This window comes from Pithys albifrons, unplaced genomic scaffold, assembly GCF_047495875.1.
Source record: "Pithys albifrons albifrons isolate INPA30051 unplaced genomic scaffold, PitAlb_v1 scaffold_45, whole genome shotgun sequence".
NCBI classification, from domain to species: Eukaryota; Metazoa; Chordata; class Aves; order Passeriformes; family Thamnophilidae; genus Pithys; species Pithys albifrons.
In genome coordinates, this window is record NW_027286060.1 from 258,583 (window position 1) to 275,652 (window position 17,070).

Here is a 17,070-nt window from a genome sequence, read left to right on the forward strand (position 1 = left end):
TCCCAAATCACCAGGAAAAGCCTGGCCTATCCCTGTTTCCCAGGAATCACGAGTCAGGGCAGAGGATGCTGGGGAGTCCCTTTCCCACAGGGACCAGAGTTGTGCAATCACATCTCTCCTAAGCTAAAAAAAGGACATTTTTATCTCCTGTGTGACTGTGGCCATTGATCTGTGTCCCTCCCCTGGGCGTGGGGCTGGGCTGGTCCCTTGGCCCTTTCAAAGGGAACATTTTTGTTATTCTTTTCTCCAGAAGTGGCTGCATTGTGTGGTGTGGCTGGGTGGGAGCAGGCAGAGTGGGTGTGGTGGCTGTACCTGCCCTCCAGGTGACATTCCTTCAGGTCTAACATTGCCAAGGTGACATTTCCCCTCAGGTCAAGCTGATGTATGCCCTTGGGTCCAACTCCTCTGGCTCACACAGTTCTGCAGATCCCAAGTCAGCTCCACACCTGCCTGGAGCTCCCACAGGGAGCAGGGGAGCTCCACACCTTCCTGGAACATCCACAGGGAGCAGGTGTGGAGCTCCACACCTTCCCGGAGCTCCCACAGGGAGCAGGGGAGCTCCACACCTGCCCAGAGCTCCCATAGGGACCAGGGGAGCTCCAAACCTTCCTGGAGCTCCCACAGGGAGCAGGGGAGCTCCACACCTGCCCAGAGCTCCCATAGGGACCTGGGGAGCTCCAAACCTTCCTGGAGCTCCCACAGGGAGCAGGGGAACTCCACACCCTCCTGGAGCTCCCATATGGAGCAGGGGAGCTCCAAACCTTCCTGGAGCTCCCACAGGGAGCAGGGGAGCTCCACACCTGCCTGGAGCTCCCACAGGGAACAGGGGAGCTCCACACCCACCTGAAGATCCCATATGGAGTAGGGAAGCTCCACACTTGCCTGGAGCACCCACAGGGAGCAGGGGAGCTCCTCACCCACCTGGAACCCCCATATGGAGCAGGGGAGCTCCACACCTGCCTGGAGCTCCCACAGGGAGCAGGGGGGCTCAACACCTGCCCAGAGCTCCCATATGGAGCAGGGGGGCTGCACACCTTCCTGGAGCTCCCACAGGGAGCAGGGAAGCTCCACACCTGCCCGGAGCTCCCATACAGACCAGAGGAGCTCCACACCTTCCTGGAGCTCCCACACAGGTGGCTCTGTGCCACAGGACTCCACTGGCACCAGGAATGCTGGTGCACGAGCTCCACACCTTGGGTCATGTCAGGCAGAGGGGCTCTGGGTGCTGCTGGAGTTCTCTGGCTACTACTGACCCCTTTGTGACAGACCAAACTCTGCTCAGACAAACTGGTTCAACTCTGTGACTTACTGTGCCCTGATGGCCTGTGATTGATGCCTGAATCCAGCTGTTTTCTGCCTAGACAAGGGAAAAGACTGGGCAGAAGCAGATCCTGTGGAAGGGGGAAAGTTTCTATCATCCCATTCCTTCTGATAAGGCACATCTGACTCAGCCACACTGGCACAGGGAGAGAGACCAAAGACTGTCATGGCATTAGAAGAGGCCAGAAACCATCAAAACACCCCCACATACCCTAAAGCACCCCTAGACTCATTTCTGAGGTTTCCACAAGAGGATAGCACATGATCCACAGTGTTGCATCAGACCAAGTAAAACTCCCCACCAGGGGAGGTACCTGAACACCCTCACCTAAACCTGAATGTCTATTAACCTGTTGAACTCTTGTTTTGGGGGTCCCCATCCCCAAAGGATCAAAGCTGTGACCATCATTCTGACCACAGACACCAAAATTGCACCAGTCAGGTCTCATTGCTGGGTTATGAGTGGTGAAATATTTCCTCTCCATTAGCTCAGTTGGTTAAAACTTGGTTGTAACAATGCCAAGGTCATGGGTTCAATCCCCTGTGTGGGCCATTGACTGAAGAGCGGGACTCGATGATCCTTGTGGGTCCCTTCCAACCCAGAATAGTCTGTGATTCTGTGTGTGATCTACTCTTGTCCTTTCTTTCTATTTCTTTCTTTTCCTTATATATTTTCTTTAGAGATACAGATTTATATATTTATATTTTTATAGATAATAACGAAAACAGCCACATCTTTTCACTGCTGTTACACTGCTCATATATAGACAGTGTTTTTTCACTCTGATCCACCCCAAGGGATGTATTAATGAGAACCTCGTTAATCCTCTCCCAGAGGTGAGTTGGATCACCCTGCCCTGTGCTGCCCACGTGTGGATGTTCCTGAGGGTGTCCAGCACAGGGGCTGCTGTCCCCACGTCAGATGTGGGCAGTTCCCTGCTCCATGTGTCTCCCTTCCTCAGAAACACATCCTGAGCACCACAGATACGGAGGCTCAGCTTCTGGGACCAGCTGGAAGGGAGCCAGGAGCTGTGTCAGCACCTGAGCTCTGGCACAGGAGGTTTCCCAAATCAGTCGCTGAAGGAAAACACTCTCTGAACACTGCAGTGCTGAAACATCCTTGGGAAAGGCATCTCCCAGCTCTCTGATGTGGTTCCTGGCTCCTTCAGCCAAGGACTCCTACACTTTCCGGCAGGTGAGGTTGGGCTGCCAGACTGCAAGATGCCTCAGCCCAGGTGTCTCCATGCCAGGATTCCTGGGAAGCCACAGGAGCAGCTGGTGAGCCAGGGAGCACAGGGGCATCCTGTGGGTCTGGAGCCTCGCTCTGTGGCTGTGGAGCTGCAGAGAGGGGCAGTTACAGAGGAGGATACAGCACATGTGGGGTTCAGGGGCTCCCCCAGACCTCCACCCACCTGGTGTTCCTTCTTGGCCTAAAAACATCAGCCCTTTTAACATCTGAACATTTTAAGGCCACACAGCAGGTGTGTGGCAGCCCCAGCAATCCACTGCCACCGAATTATGGAACCATGGAATCACAGAATTGTTCAGGTTGGAAAAGTCCAGCTGTTCCCTCAGCACCACCAAGGCCACCACTTACCATGTCCCCAAATGCCAGATCCACAGGAGTGTTAAATTCCTTCAGAGACAGGGATGCCACAACTGCTCTGAGCAGCTGTGCCAGGGCTGGACAGCCCTTTCCAGGAGGAATTTGCCCAAAATCCCACCTAAACCTTCCCTGGCACAACCTGAGGCTGTTTCTTCTCATCCTGTCCTCTGTTCCCTGGGGGCAGAGCCTGACCCTCCCCGGCTCCACCTTCCTGTCAGGGAGTTGTACAGAATGAGAAGGTCTCCACTGTCGTGACACAAACTGTCCCCAGATGTGTTGCTGCCTTCTCTGAGCACAGGATGTGAAATGTGGAGTCACTGTGTTTGAAAACACAACCAGGAGCTTCAAGCCCCAGTCACAAACCTGTGACCATGTTCAGGGTCAGCACCAGCTCCCAAGGCACATCCACTGCCTTCCAGATGGAGAAGATAAAACGAGTAAACTCCTGGGCATTGCTTGTCAGGGACAGAGAATCACAAGCTCCCTGCAGGTCCTGCCCGAGGGCATTTAAAGCCCACAGTGTGTTCAGCACTGTGGGGATCCGTGTCATCCACCCACTGATGGATCTGGAGTGCCCCTGAGCCACCTGCACAATTTCCTCTCCAAGATGTCTCCAGGAGTCAGTACAGACTGGGAGCAGCCTAAGGAGCAGCTTCCCCATGGCATGGACAGCTGACAGACAGTCCTCTTTGTGCTGTTGTTTCCAAAAGAACAGGATTAATCACTCGGTCCTTGTCGGGGAAGAGCCCGGTTGGCTCTCCACTGTTTTCAGGGACAGTCTGGGAGGGTCACGAAGGGAGGCACCAGCGTTCCCACATGACCCAGCTCTGTTTAAGGCACCTGGTGCCTGCGAGGCAGGTGAGGCTGCTCCGAGCCCGGCACGTGCAGGAGGAGGTGACGCTCCTGCTGATTCACTGCAGGTGATGTTTGTGGGCAGCCCAAGGGCAGCAGGTCCGTGTGGCCGCTGGCTGCTTTGTGGACACATCCCACATGTGTAAGTGGTCAGAGGAGTCACTCTCCAGGCTCTGGGGAGTGTCCCAGTGAGCTCTTCATGGCTGTAACGGGACCAGAGCTCTGGCGCCGCGGGAAGTGTCCAGTGTGGGGAGGTAAATCAGCCTGCTTCTCAGATGCAAAGTAACCTCCGAGGGGAGCCGCCAACTCCAGGCACTTCAGAGGCGTCTAAATGAACTGTGCCAGCTCCAGGGAGTGCTCTGGTGTCACTGGCACAGCTCGGAGGAGGGTCCCGCTTGGCCATGGCAGTGGCCGAGGAGCTGGGAGGGGACTCACGTGGAGTGACTCAGTGCTGCTGTGCCCATCAGGCCAGGACTGTGAACGTGGTCTGGGCTGAGGGGGACGGAGCTGAACAAAGAGAGAGGTGGGTTTCTCCTGCCTAGAAAGGCCAGGTGACCCCTGCACCCCTACACTCACTCCTGCCAAGGACGCAGCCCAGGAGGAAGAGTTGCTGCAGCCCAGGGGAAACGGCTGAACCTACAGGAAATCACAGAATCATCATGAAATCATGGAATTGCTTGGGTTGGGTGGACCCTAAAGTCTATCTAATCCCACTTCTTCCCTGGGCAGGGACACCTTCCAGTAGACCAGGTTGCTCCAAGCCCTGTCCAACCTGACCTTGGACACTTGCAGGGATGGGGCAGCCACAGCTTCTCTGGGCAACTTGTGCAAGAATTTCTCCTCCATATCTCATCTAAATCCCTCTATTTTCAGTTTAAAACCAGCCTCCTTATCCTGTCACTCTCTGGTCATGATAAAAGAACTGCAATGACAGTACAGAGTCAGGCAGGCTCAGAACAGATGCCAGGCAGGGCTTCAGCAGAGGGAGCAGACATCAGGTCTAAATCCCGTGTCCACATCCCGAGGACAGGGGACCTCCTGCCCAGGTGTGTTCCCTGGAGCCAAACCCCCATGGTGAGTCAGAGGGAAAAGCTCTCAGTGTGCTGATCAGCCAGTTTGGTGAGCGCCTACACAGCCAGGAATGTGCTCCTGAAGCAGGACAGGACACCCGGGAAGGCAGGGCTGGGGCAGGGTGCCCCTCCTGCACACAGGGACAAGTCACACACACCCACTCAGGGCCAGGGACATGGCAGGGCACAGTCACACACCCCAGCTGGGCCAGCTGTACGTGCTGCCTCACCCATGTCTTGTACACACACTGTCACCCGTGTCCAGGTGACACAGAGTCACCCACACACAGAGTCACATGAGGCCAACAGAGCCACAAACACACATGGAGTCACACCAGAGCCCACACAGTCACACACACACAGAGTCACACCAGAGCCCAGTCAGTCACATACACACAGAGTCACACCAGAGCCCACACAGTCACATACACACAGAGTCACACCAGAGCCCACACAGTCACAAACACACGGAGTCACACCTGTGCTCACACAGTCACACACACACACACACACACAGAGTCACACCAGAGCCCACACAGTCACAAACACACATGGAGTCACACCTGAGCCCACACAGTCACACACACACACACACACAGAGTCACACCAGAGCCCACACAGTCACAAACACACATGGAGTCACACCTGAGCCCACACAGTCACACACGCACACACACAGAGTCACACCAGAGCCCACACAGTCACACACACACATGGAGTCACACCTGAGCCCACACAGTCACACACACACACACAGAGTCACACCAGAGCCCATGCAATTACAGACAAACACAGAGTCACACCAGAGGCCACACAGTCACACACACACACAGAGTCACACACACACACACATGGAATCACACCAGAGCCCACACAGTCACACACACACACAGAGTCACACCAGAGCCCACACAGTCACACACACACAGAGTCACACACAGAGTCACACACCAAGGCACAGGCACATGTGCAGGTTGATGGCAACACATACACCATCACAAATGTCCCCATGCACTCACATGGCCAACACCTGTTCCTTGCTGTTGGCCCGGGCATGGTCAAGCATGGCCACAGTGAGGGACAGGCTTATCTCTGTCCCTGACATGGCTCAGGGACAGTGGCAGGAGGGTGGCTGCAAGTCCCCAATCAGCCAAGGGAGACACCCAAGGCAAAGGCAGATCTAACAAGCCCCAATCCTTGGAGACCTCTGTGACAGCCAGGACACAGGGCTGCCCATCAGCAGTTGTGCTGTCAGAAGAAGGTGATGGCAGAGTCCAGAAGCCTCACAGTGAGACATGTCCCATGTCTTGCACTGGGGCTGCTCCCTGTGCCCCAGCCCTGTCACCCCACAGGGTCCCAGACCCACAGTGGGTCCATGCTCAGTGATCTAGTTGTGTATTCCAGGTGTGATCCCATGTGTCAGCACAGGGCAGGGCCGCCCTGCCATCCCCAGGGGCGGGGAAGGGAAGGATTTAAATTGGGTATTTGCCTCGGCTGTTCATCCTGACTGGGAGGCAGCAGCAGGAGGAGGAGGAGGAGGAGCAGGATTAGAGCCTGCTGGGGATCCACCACTCTGGATACGTGTCCAGCAGGTAGGACAGAGCCCATCTGGGCCACCACAGCCCTAGTCCTGCAGGACACCTTCTGTGCAGCTCCCAGGGACCTGCAGGGGATGTGGGGACTCAGTTCTGCCCCAAACCTCAGCACTGGGAGCTGAGACTCTGGGGCTTAGTGAGCAGGGGCTCTCCAGGCAGGACTCAGTGCTTTTCTAGGAGGGGACAAAGTGATCAAGTGGCACACTAGGGCTGGCTGGAGCTGCTGCTCCGTGCGATGAGCTTTGTGTTCCAGATGCTTCAGCTGAACTGGATGTGGGAGGGAAACAGTCAGAGCTGCGGGATCCACCTGAGCCCACAGGCACCCAGGGCTGGAGGCTGTGGCTGGCACAGAGGGGCTCAGATGGGGACCTGGGGCTGGAGGCTGTGGCTGGCACGGTGGGGCTCAGGTGGGAGCTGGCACAGGAGGCTGTGGCTGGCACAGTGGGGCTCAGCTGGGATTCTGGAACTGTAGGCTGTGGCTGGCACAGTGGGCTGAGCTGGAAGCTGGCACAGGAGGCTGTGGCTGGCACAGTGGGACCTGGTGGGATACCAGAACTGGAGGCTGTGGATGGTGTGAAGGGGCTTGGCTGGGAGCCCAGCAAGGAGGCTGTGAGTGAGCACCAGACTGGGGGGACTGGTGTGATTTCCCTCCCCAGGGCACAGGCACAGGCAGGGTTTGGGACCCCTGTGCTATCGGGCCACTCCCACTCACTCCAGCTGGAAAACCGCTTCCACTGGGGCGTCTTGGGCTGGGCTGCTGTGACAGCTTGAAGGACCAGCCAGCCCCTGCCCCGGGAGCTGCGTGTGCAGCCCAGCCCCGGCATCAGGAGGCTGATTAGAGACCAGCTAATGACAGGCTGCAGTCGGGAAATGACTTTGCAGTGTAGGGTGTTCACACAACGTCGCTGTCCTACAAAGCTGTCGTTGGCTCCAGGGTGTGACACAGCATTGTCCAGCATCCAGTGCCACCCCAACAGGTGGCACAACCAGCCCACCACCTCCCAGCTGCATCCTCAAAGTCGGGCAGGGAGGGAGAGAAGCTGATGCCAGGGGCTGGAGGAGCAAGGTAGACCAGAGCTGTGGGTGGCACAAGAGCCTGAAGACATGGGCAGGGTCCTCAAAGAGCAGGGGCTGGGCTGGAACTGCTGGAATAAACCTCTCCCCCATCGTGATGCATTTGCCCCAGCATCAATCCAATATTTAAATGGATCAAAAGCAATGACTCAGAGACTTTCCAACCAGTTGGGAAAACAGTTGCAGACTTAAGCTCTGACCCTGATAATGAGTTAAACGTGTCATTACTGTCACTCACTGTGGTTTACAGGAAAAGGGTGTTCCCAAAGAAATGCTTGGGGTTTCGATTCTGCTGTTTTTACAAGGCTGTGGCCTCATCACTGCACAATGTTGGAGAGGCTGAAAGTTTGTTTACAGGATTTCCCAAGGGGACCAGGGGACAGCATGTGAGACAGCTCATGACTAGGTGGCATCCTTGCCCATGGCAGAGGGTGGAACGAGATGAGCTTTAAGATCCCCTCCCTCCCACTCAAACCACGCTGGGATTCCATGATGATTCTGTGTTTACTACACAGACTCAAAACGTGCCAAGCTCATGGAGCCATAGACAGGTCCAGCATCCCTGTGGCAGCACAGCCCAGTTTTGCAAGATAGGAGGGTGACAGGGTGGGGTCTGGAGGCTCTGGCAACCCAGTGGCCTTAGAACAAGCAGAGACCCAGAGAACCAGAGACCCACCTCAAGTGCAGCAGAGGCACAATTGCAAGGGTGGTCTCTGCCAGCTTGGACTTGCTGCTGCACGTGGATCTGAGCAGCCACTCATCCATCCCTGAGACTGTTTCTGTGTCCTCGGTTATGCCAGGGTGGTGTGGGATCACACAGCCAGGAAGATCTGCACACACAGCCATGTGCTGGGCTGTGCCTATCACCCTGCCTGATGCTGGCTGTGTCCCATCTCTGTCACAGCCAGTGTGGGAACAATATTGAATCAGCCAGCACTTCAGTGAGGCTGGTGGCCCTTACGTCAGGAAGTCATGGCTGTCCCTTGGCCTGACCTGAGTTTGTGAAGTGAACACCAGCAAAATCTGCCAGGGAGGGAGTAGGGAGAAGGGAGAGAACAGGGAATAAGCAGGGATGGAGCAGGGAGGAAGCAGGAGGTGAGCAGTAGCCCTGCCTTGTGCTGGCACCCACTGACATCAGCCCAAAAGCAGTGAGTGATGGTTGTGTCACCCAGGAAGAGAAGAGGAAGATGGTTGAGGCCACAGGTTTGAGACAGTGTCAGGCTCTGGGAGAACAGGTGGGTCCTGAGGGGCTGGAGTGGGGCCAAGGTGTCCATGCTGCTGAAAAGATGCTTGTCTGTGTGATGCACACCTGTCCCTGACCTGTGATGTGCCCTTGGAGTGTTTGACCTGCACCCTGGGATTGCTCTGAGGGAGCAGCACAGCAGCAAAGCCCCAGATCCTACTCCCTCCTACTCACCTCCAGGGAGAGGCTCCCTCCACACCCCCCAGGGAAATCACACAGGGACCTGGGTCTTAGCACAGGTTCTGTTTGTTTGTCTCTCCTCAGACACACACGGTGCCCCGCGGGAGCAGGACTGTTCCCCAGAGACGACACACAAGATGAGTGGACGCCCTGGGAACAACAAGCCGAGCAACACGGGGAGTAACCCGATTGCAGGAGAACACAAAGAGATGGGCGGGGGTGGGAGCAACTTCATCGCTGGAGTCTTCATCCAGGCCAAGAACAAGAAGCTGAGTATCTACGAGGCCATGATGAGGGGGCTCCTGACCCCGGGCACGGCGCTGGTGCTGCTGGAGGCACAGGCTGCCTCGGGGCTGCTCACGGACCCCACGAGGAACGAGCGGCTCTCGGTGAAAGCAGCGCTGGCGTCGGGACTCATCGGCCGGGACTTCTATGAGAAGCTGCTGTCGGCAGAGGGAGCCGTGACAGGCTACACGGAGCCCTACACGGGACACAGGATATCCCTCTTCCAGGCCATGAAGCAGGAGTACATCGTCCGGGAACACGCCATCCGACTGCTCCAAGCCCAGCTCGCCACCGGTGGCATCATCGACCCCGAGCGCGGCCACCGCGTCCCTGTGGAGGTGGCCTTTGAGCGTGGCTACTTCGACCAGGAGATGAGACAGTTTCTCTGCGACCCTGAGAATCAAACAAGGAGTTGCTTCGACCCCAACACCCACGAGAACCTGACCTATGTGCAGCTGCTGCGCCGCTGCGTCCCCGACCCGGACACGGGGCTGCTGATGCTGCAGCTGATGGACAAGGGCTCGGTGCTCTACCAGCTGAACGAGGATGCCCGCAGAGCCCTGCAGGGTGCCCGCACCACCCTCAGTGTTGGGCTGTTCCAGGGCCAGAGTGTCACCATCTGGGAGCTGCTCTTCTCCCGGTACATCCCCGAGCTCCAGCGGGAGGAGCTGCTGAGGAAATACAAGGCGGGGACAGTGACCATCCCGCAGATGACAACCATCCTCACCACCACCATCACCAGGGCAGAAATGGGAAATGGGGGGCTGAGCTCACCCACAGCCAAACCCAACAATAAGGTGAGGGCAGCACCTCCAGTTCAGGACACACAGTCCCAGGAGCAACAGTTGAGAAAGTCCTTAAAGTCTGCAACTGTCCATGTCGCTGCTGGGGAGTTCCAGGGGCAAAATATTTCCCTGCTGGACCTGCTGTTTTCCAAATATGTCCCTCAGGGGAAGCGGCAGGAGCTGCTGGAGTTGTACAGGGCAGGGATACTGAGCACAGAGCAGGTGGCCACTGTGGTCACCACCATCGTGAACAGAACAGAAGCTGCAAATGCCAGAAATCCACACAGGGCAGTGGTGAGGGCAGGGGACAATGGAGATGATTTTTCAACACAATACACACACCTGGATGACATCCTGAAGTCCACCACCATCGATGTCCCAGCTGGGGAACTGCAGGGGAGGCAGGTCTCCCTGTGGGACCTGCTCTTCTCCAGCTACATCTCCGAGGAGAAGAGGCAGGAGCTCTTGGAGCTGTACCATGAAACGTTATTAACTCTGGAGCAGATGACAACCATTGTCACCACTCTCATTAAGAAAAAAGAATCTACAGGCAGGAAATTCCAAATTACAGTCAAGAGTTCCAACAAGGACACTGTGACAGTGGCAGGAGAGGAGGGTAACCATTCCCCCAAAGAAGAATCGTGGGAAACAGCTTTGAAAACCACAGTGGTTGACATGGAAGTCGGGGAGTTTCGGGGCCACAAGGTCTCTGTGTGGGACCTGCTCCACTCCCACTATATCCCTGAGGAGAACAGGAAGGAGCTCCTGGAGCTGTATGAGGCAGGGGAGCTGACCCTGGAGCAGGTGAAGACTGTTGTCACCACCGTTGTGACCAAGACAGTGGCAGCAAGGGCAGAGCAAGCCTCACCTGTGGGTGGTCCTGTTGCAGAGCCGATGGCCACAGAGTCTGAGCCCACCCCAGTGCAAGGGAACAAGGCCTGGGAAGAGACCCTGAAGACCACCACAGTTGAGGGCTCAGTGGGTGAGTTCCAGAGAAGACAGGTCTCCCTGTGGGAGCTGCTCTTCTCCAACTACATCTCCGAGGAGAAAAGGCAGGAGCTCTTGGAGCTGTACCAGGCAGGGACATTGGCCTTGGAGCAGTTAATGCTGGTTGTCACCACTCTCATTAACAAAAAAGAATCTACAAGCCGGAAATTCCAAATTACAGTCAAGAGTTCTGACAAGGACACAGTGACAGTGGCAGGAGAGGAGGGTAACCATTCCCCCAAAGAAGAACCGTGGGAAACAGCTTTGAAAACGACAATGGTTGACATGGAGGTCGGGGAGTTTCGGGGCCACAAGGTCTCTGTGTGGGACCTGCTCCACTCCCACTATATCCCTGAGGAGAACAGGAAGGAGCTCCTGGAGCTGTATGAGGCAGGGGAGCTGACCCTGGAGCAGGTGAAGACTGTTGTCACCACTGTTGTGACCAAGACAGTGGCAGCAAGGGCAGAGCAAACCTCACCTGTGGGTGGTCCTGTTGCAGAGCCGATGGCCACAGAGTCTGAGCCCACCCCAGTGCAAGGGGACAAGGCCTGGGAAGAGACCCTGAAGGTCACCACAGTCGAGGGCTCAGTGGGTGAGTTCCAGGGAAGACAGGTCTCCCTGTGGGAGCTGCTCTTCTCCGACTACATCTCTGAGGAGAAGAGGCAGGAGCTCCTGGAGCTCTACCATGAGGGGACACTCACCATCCAGGAGCTGCTCAGCACCACCAGCAGCCTCATGACCAACAGCCAGGAGAGGCACCTTGCAGCCCTTTCGCCCCAGACCGTGGATCTCCTGCGGTCCGAGGGCTCCTACATCACATTTGGGCCGTGCCAGGAGCAGAGGGTGTCAGTGTGGGAGCTCCTCTCCTCCAAACAAGTCTCCGAGTACAAGCGTGAGGCCCATCTGGACTCGTACGGCACTGGAGGTCTGACGGTGAACAAGATCACCATCACCACCACTGTCATCACGGGCCCCCAGCGCCAGAAGAGCCACCAGCGGCACCACTGACCCCCCCCAACCCCGGCAGAGCAGGGGGCTCAACCCCCTGGGCACCTGTGGGACTTTGCTGTCCATGTCCCTCCGTGTGTCACTCTGGTGACAGCAAACCCATGTGTGGAGCGGGATGGGCACCTGGTTAAAGTTCTGCTGTCTCACCCACCCCTGTGCTGAGATTTCTTTCACCCAGCAGAGCTTTCCTGGAGGGGTTCTGGGAGCCTGAGGTCTGGAAGCAGGGACTGACCAAGGACAGGGAGATGTGGGGCCATCACCCAAGTTGAGTGGGCTGGAGAGTGTTCCAAGTGGGGCAGAGACCTCAGGGAGGGGCTGTGTGCAGAACAACCCCAGCCCCAGGAGAGCTACAGAGGGACAGACAACCTGTTTGGGACAGACACCCTCTGTTTGGGACAGGAGGGACCCTGGTCCTGCTGCGCAGTGGGGACAGCACATGAGGCTGTGGTGGCCGGTGGGGCATTGAGCCCTGACCTGTCCCTTGGCTCAGCTCCATGATGGGGTCATGGGGGTCTCCAGGCTGCTGGATCTCATGGCACATGAGCACGGAGGGACAGGGGCCCTGGTGCCAGGGCTGTGGCACCTGTGACACTGAGAGGCTGCCAGGGGCACTCACAGGAACGGTGATGCCTCCACGGGGCATGAGGGCACTGCACAGAGGGCACAGGGGGCTTCTCCCATGTGCCCCAGGGACCCTCAAACCCCTCTGCCTGTGAAGGTGTGTGTATATGTGTGTGTTTGTGTGTCTGTGTGTGTTACATGAGGTTTGCTCTGGCTGTGGCACTGTATGTGTCTGCTGCCAACTGGTCAGGAGGGTGGCACTCAAACTGGACAAGCCCTCAGCTGGCTCCAAGGCCCCAGTCCATCCCTCAGCCTGTCCCTCAGCTCATCCAATTCCTCCCCTGGTACCTTGGCTGTGCCTCTGCCTCTGACAGGACCCCCAGCCCAACCCATGGCTGCCACTCTCCAAGGCCAGGCTCCTTCCCTCCCATGCTCATCCCATCTCGTTTGCCCACGTCAATCCCACCACATCAGGGCCCATCTGTCCCCCTGCCACTCACAGTGCCGCATCCCCTGGAGCTGCCAGAGCTTCATCTGTCTTGCTGGAGTAGCAGGAGCTTCATCTGTCCTGCTGGCACAGTGCCAGAGCCACAGCAAGTGTCCCCCACAGCTGTGGGTGCTTCTGTAGAGGGTTCCACAGGCACAGAACTCCAAAGCCACATGAGAGCGCCAGAAGAGTTGGACACTGAGCTGTCCCTGGGACTGAATGAACAGTCTCATCCCTTCCACCCTCATGGTACATGTGGGCAGGCTCAGAGTCCTGGGTGTCACATGGAGCCCACAACCCTGGGGAGGACTGAGCCCTGCGAGGGGGGCACATGAAGGGGCTGGCACAGGTTCCCACCAGACTTGACCCCCAGTGCCAGGGCTGAGGAGCTGCTCCAACAGTGGGATCTCACAAAACAACCAGTTCAGCAGTAATTTGGGTCTTCAGCAGCACAGATTTGTTCTTTCCACACAAAGGGAATGAGGATGCTGGAAATTCCTAGGAAGGGAGCAGAGAGCAGAATGCCCTTTCCTGAGGTGCTCATTGTCCCATTCCATTGTCCCATCCCATTGTCCCATCTCATCACATCCCATCCCATTTTCCAATTCCATTTTCCCATCTTGTCCTATCCCATTGCCCCATCCAATTGTCCCATCCCACTGTCCCATCCCACTGTCCCATCCCGAAAAGACTCAGAGGACAAGAACGATGAAACACAGGAAAGGACAGGGAGGATGAGTGAACTTCCCAGAGGGAGAGATGCCCAGGGTGGATGGCACAACATCCAGAGGTGTGGGGATGTGCTCTGTGTCTATTCCAGCCCCAGGACTGTGGGTTGTTGCCAATCCAAGGAATTCTTCACAGTCCACATGGCTGGGCCTGCTGGAGGATGTCCTGGGAGCAAAAGTTTCCTGTGGACTCCCAAAGCATTTGGAGTAAGTCACGGAGGAAAACCCATCACTAAATAAGTCGCTTGTCATAGTATCACAGAATCATAGAATAGATTGGGTTGGAAAAGCCCTCCAAGATCATCAAGTCCAACCCTTGGTCCATCTCCAGTCCCTTTACCAGATCATGGCACTCAGTGCCACGGCCAAGCTCAGCTGAAAAACCTCCAGGGCTGGGGAATCCACCCCCTCTCTGGGCAGCCCATTCCAATCCCTGAGCACTCTCTCTGCAAAGAATTTTTTTCTGCTCTCCAACCTCAATTTCCCCTGGCAGAGCTTGAGCCCATCGTGCCCCCTTGTCCTATTGCTGAGTGCCTGGGAGAAGAGACCAACCCCCACCTGGCCAGAACTTCCCTTCAGGCAGTTCCAGACAGTGCTGAGGTCACCTCTGAGCCTCCTCTTCTCCAGGCTAAACACCCCCAGCTCCCTCAGCCTCTCCCCACAGCACTTGTGCTCCAGTCCCTTCTCCAGCCTCGTTGCTCTTCTCAGTTGGGTTGGAAGGGACCTCTGAGATTATCAAATCCAATCCTTGATCCAACCCCACTGTGATCACTCTGGCACTCTGTGCCCTGGGCTGGAGATCACAGCGGGGTTGGATCAAGACATGTTGGATTCTCTGTCCCTGGAGGTGTTTAAGAGGACACTCGGTGCCACCTCCACTCCCTTCTCCAGCCTCGTTGCTCTTCTCTGGCCCCGCTCCAGCCCCTCAATCTCTTTCCTCAACTGAGGGGCCCAGAACTGAACACAACACTCAAGGTGTGGCCTCCCCAAGGCAGAGTCCAGGGGAAGGGTCACTGCCCTGGGCCTGCTGGCCACGCTAGTTTGGATCCAGGCCAGGATCCCATTGGCCTTCTTGGCCACCTGGGCACACTCTTGGCTCCTGTTGAGCTTCCTGTCAATGAGTCCCCCCAGGTCCCTTTCCTGCCTGGCTGCCACAAGTGGGACAGACTGTGACAATGCAGCCCCTGCCGTGTCCCTACTCCGGGCAGGGATTGGGCACCAGCACGTCCCACTGGCACTGGGACACTCCGAGGTGTTGGGAGATGTCGAATGGTGGGAGGGAGGACTCGCAGCCGGGGTTGGGAGCCCTCTGCGGGGACTCGGTGCCAGCTCCAGCCTGCCCGAGGAGCTGGGAAGGCTCCAGATGCCTCCCGGGGACTCGGATTGCAATCCCACAGGAAGTGCTGAATTTCCAAAAAAGCAGCTGAAAGCAAACAGGACGTTGTGCGGGGCGAGAGCCGCATATATTTGCATAGTGAAAAGCTGGTTGCATAACAGAACAGGCTGAACAGTCTCCGAACGCTCTCCGAGGAGAGGAGGGGAAAGGAAGGGTCAGCCCGATGCTCCATCCCTGCGGGAATGTCGCTCCACAGCGGATGCACCGGGAAACTCCTCAGCTTTGTGGGAGAAAAAAAGGATGAGAGCAAGAGCCCCGGGACGGGAATGACCTGCTGGAAAAGGAAAGGGAAACCAGCAAATCCCTCGCTGTGCCCACGGGCTGTGAGTGCAGGAGCAGGTGCAGTGCCTGCAGCAGCTTTTCCTGCTGAGTGATCCCAGAATCACAGAATCATGGAATGGTTTGGGTGGGAAGGGACCAGACCATCCAATTCCAACCCCTGCCATGGGCAGGGACACTTTCCAGTATCCCAGGTTGCTCCAAGCCCCATCCAGCCTGGCCTTGGACACTTCCAGGAATGCTCTGGACAACCCGTGCCAGGGCCTCACCACCCTCACAAGGAAAGAATTTATTCACAATATCCCATTTTAATCTCTCCCTTTCCCCCTTAAAACCATTCCCCCTTGTCCTGTCACTGTTGTCACATGCAAGAAGTCCCTCTCCAGGGAGCCGTGGGGCCACTGACCCCCACAATGGTGCCATTGAGTGTGGGACATGGTGCCAGCTGGGCTTATCCCCCCACTGGAGCCCCCCAGCCCACCCAGGCACAGCCAAGGGCACTCCTAGGCCAGTGCTTTGGATCCCTGCAGCAGCACTTTTCCAGGAATCCTATACTGGGCAGGGTCTGCTCTGCCTTGTCCAGCAGCCACAAACGTCCTCTGAGTGTTCAGCCCCATTTCTTTGCATGCAACTCCCCCATCAGCCAGACCAGACCCGCTCCTGGTTTCATGTTTGTCCCTGATAAGGCTGCCCTGGGCAATCTTATCTCCTGAAACGTCTGTCCTGCCAGAGCTGCTCCAGCTCTGCATTCCCTCAGTTGTGTCTCTGCCCCTTTCCCACAACGAATCCATGTTTTTTGGCATGGCTGGTGCTCGGGCTGCACACACAGCCCAACCCCTGGCACCGTCTCCTCCTCTGGAAACACATCCTGGGGGAGCTGGGGACACACCACGGCCTCAGGGCTGTGTTACCTGGGAGCCCACATCTCTCCCGAGGCTGCTGAACTCACACAGGCTTTTTCCTCTTTAATCACTTCCAAACTGGGGCCGAATTCACGGTGCAACTGTTTGCTCAGTGACTCCAGGGCATGACTGTGCATTCGGGCCCATTCCTGATGGTCCCATGACTGTTCATTCAGCTTCAATGTCACCTGTTCCAGCCCTCTACTCTACCCCAGCTCAGCTCACTCACCTCACCTGGTATTTATTGACAGAGCTGTTGATGAAAATATTGAATTAATTTGGCTGTGAGAGCCCTTATTGCCACTTACAACTCCCCTTCCAGCACACTCCAGTCTCTGAGGGACACAGGAATGTCTCTGGCCCACCTGAGCAGCATCAAGGCTCCCACAGGGCATAAAAGTTTCCTTTTGGCTTCACTGTGATCTCCAGATATGTGCAAATTGTCCTGGTTTGCCCACACAGCACAAAGCAATGGAGCCCCAGCGTGTTCCCAAACCCACAGGTGACAATGACAGCAGCTTCATGCCCCACCTGTCACCTTTGTCCTCATGGAAGGTGTTGACTTGAAGAGAAAAAGGAACAAACCAGCCTGTTATGGTGAAGCTTTGCTCTATTTTCAACTGAACTGACTCCACTTCTTTGTCTTCCTAAAAGCTCAGAAGAGTGTTTAAAGGCTGTTGGGACAGGGAACTCTCTGGTTTGATGTGACAGC

The 17,070-nt window shown here is 56.5% G+C and overlaps 1 protein-coding gene across 1 annotated transcript; it reads left to right on the forward strand.

Moving 5' to 3' along the window:
- Positions 1–6,357: 6,357 nt before the first annotated feature.
- On the forward strand, positions 6,358–12,155 carry LOC139685232 (epiplakin-like). Its single transcript, XM_071581885.1, has 2 exons — positions 6,358–6,440; positions 9,025–12,155. The coding sequence occupies exon 2, from the start codon at positions 9,078–9,080 to the stop codon at positions 12,003–12,005; it is 2,928 nt and encodes a 975-aa protein (XP_071437986.1). The 5' UTR covers positions 6,358–6,440; positions 9,025–9,077; the 3' UTR covers positions 12,006–12,155.
- The last annotated feature ends 4,915 nt before the right edge of the window (positions 12,156–17,070 follow it).

Bases quoted from the DNA above. Each gene is read 5' to 3' on its own strand.
- LOC139685232 (XM_071581885.1), top strand. From the start codon at position 9,078: ATGAGTGGACGCCCTGGGAACAACAAGCCGAGCAACACGGGGAGTAAC.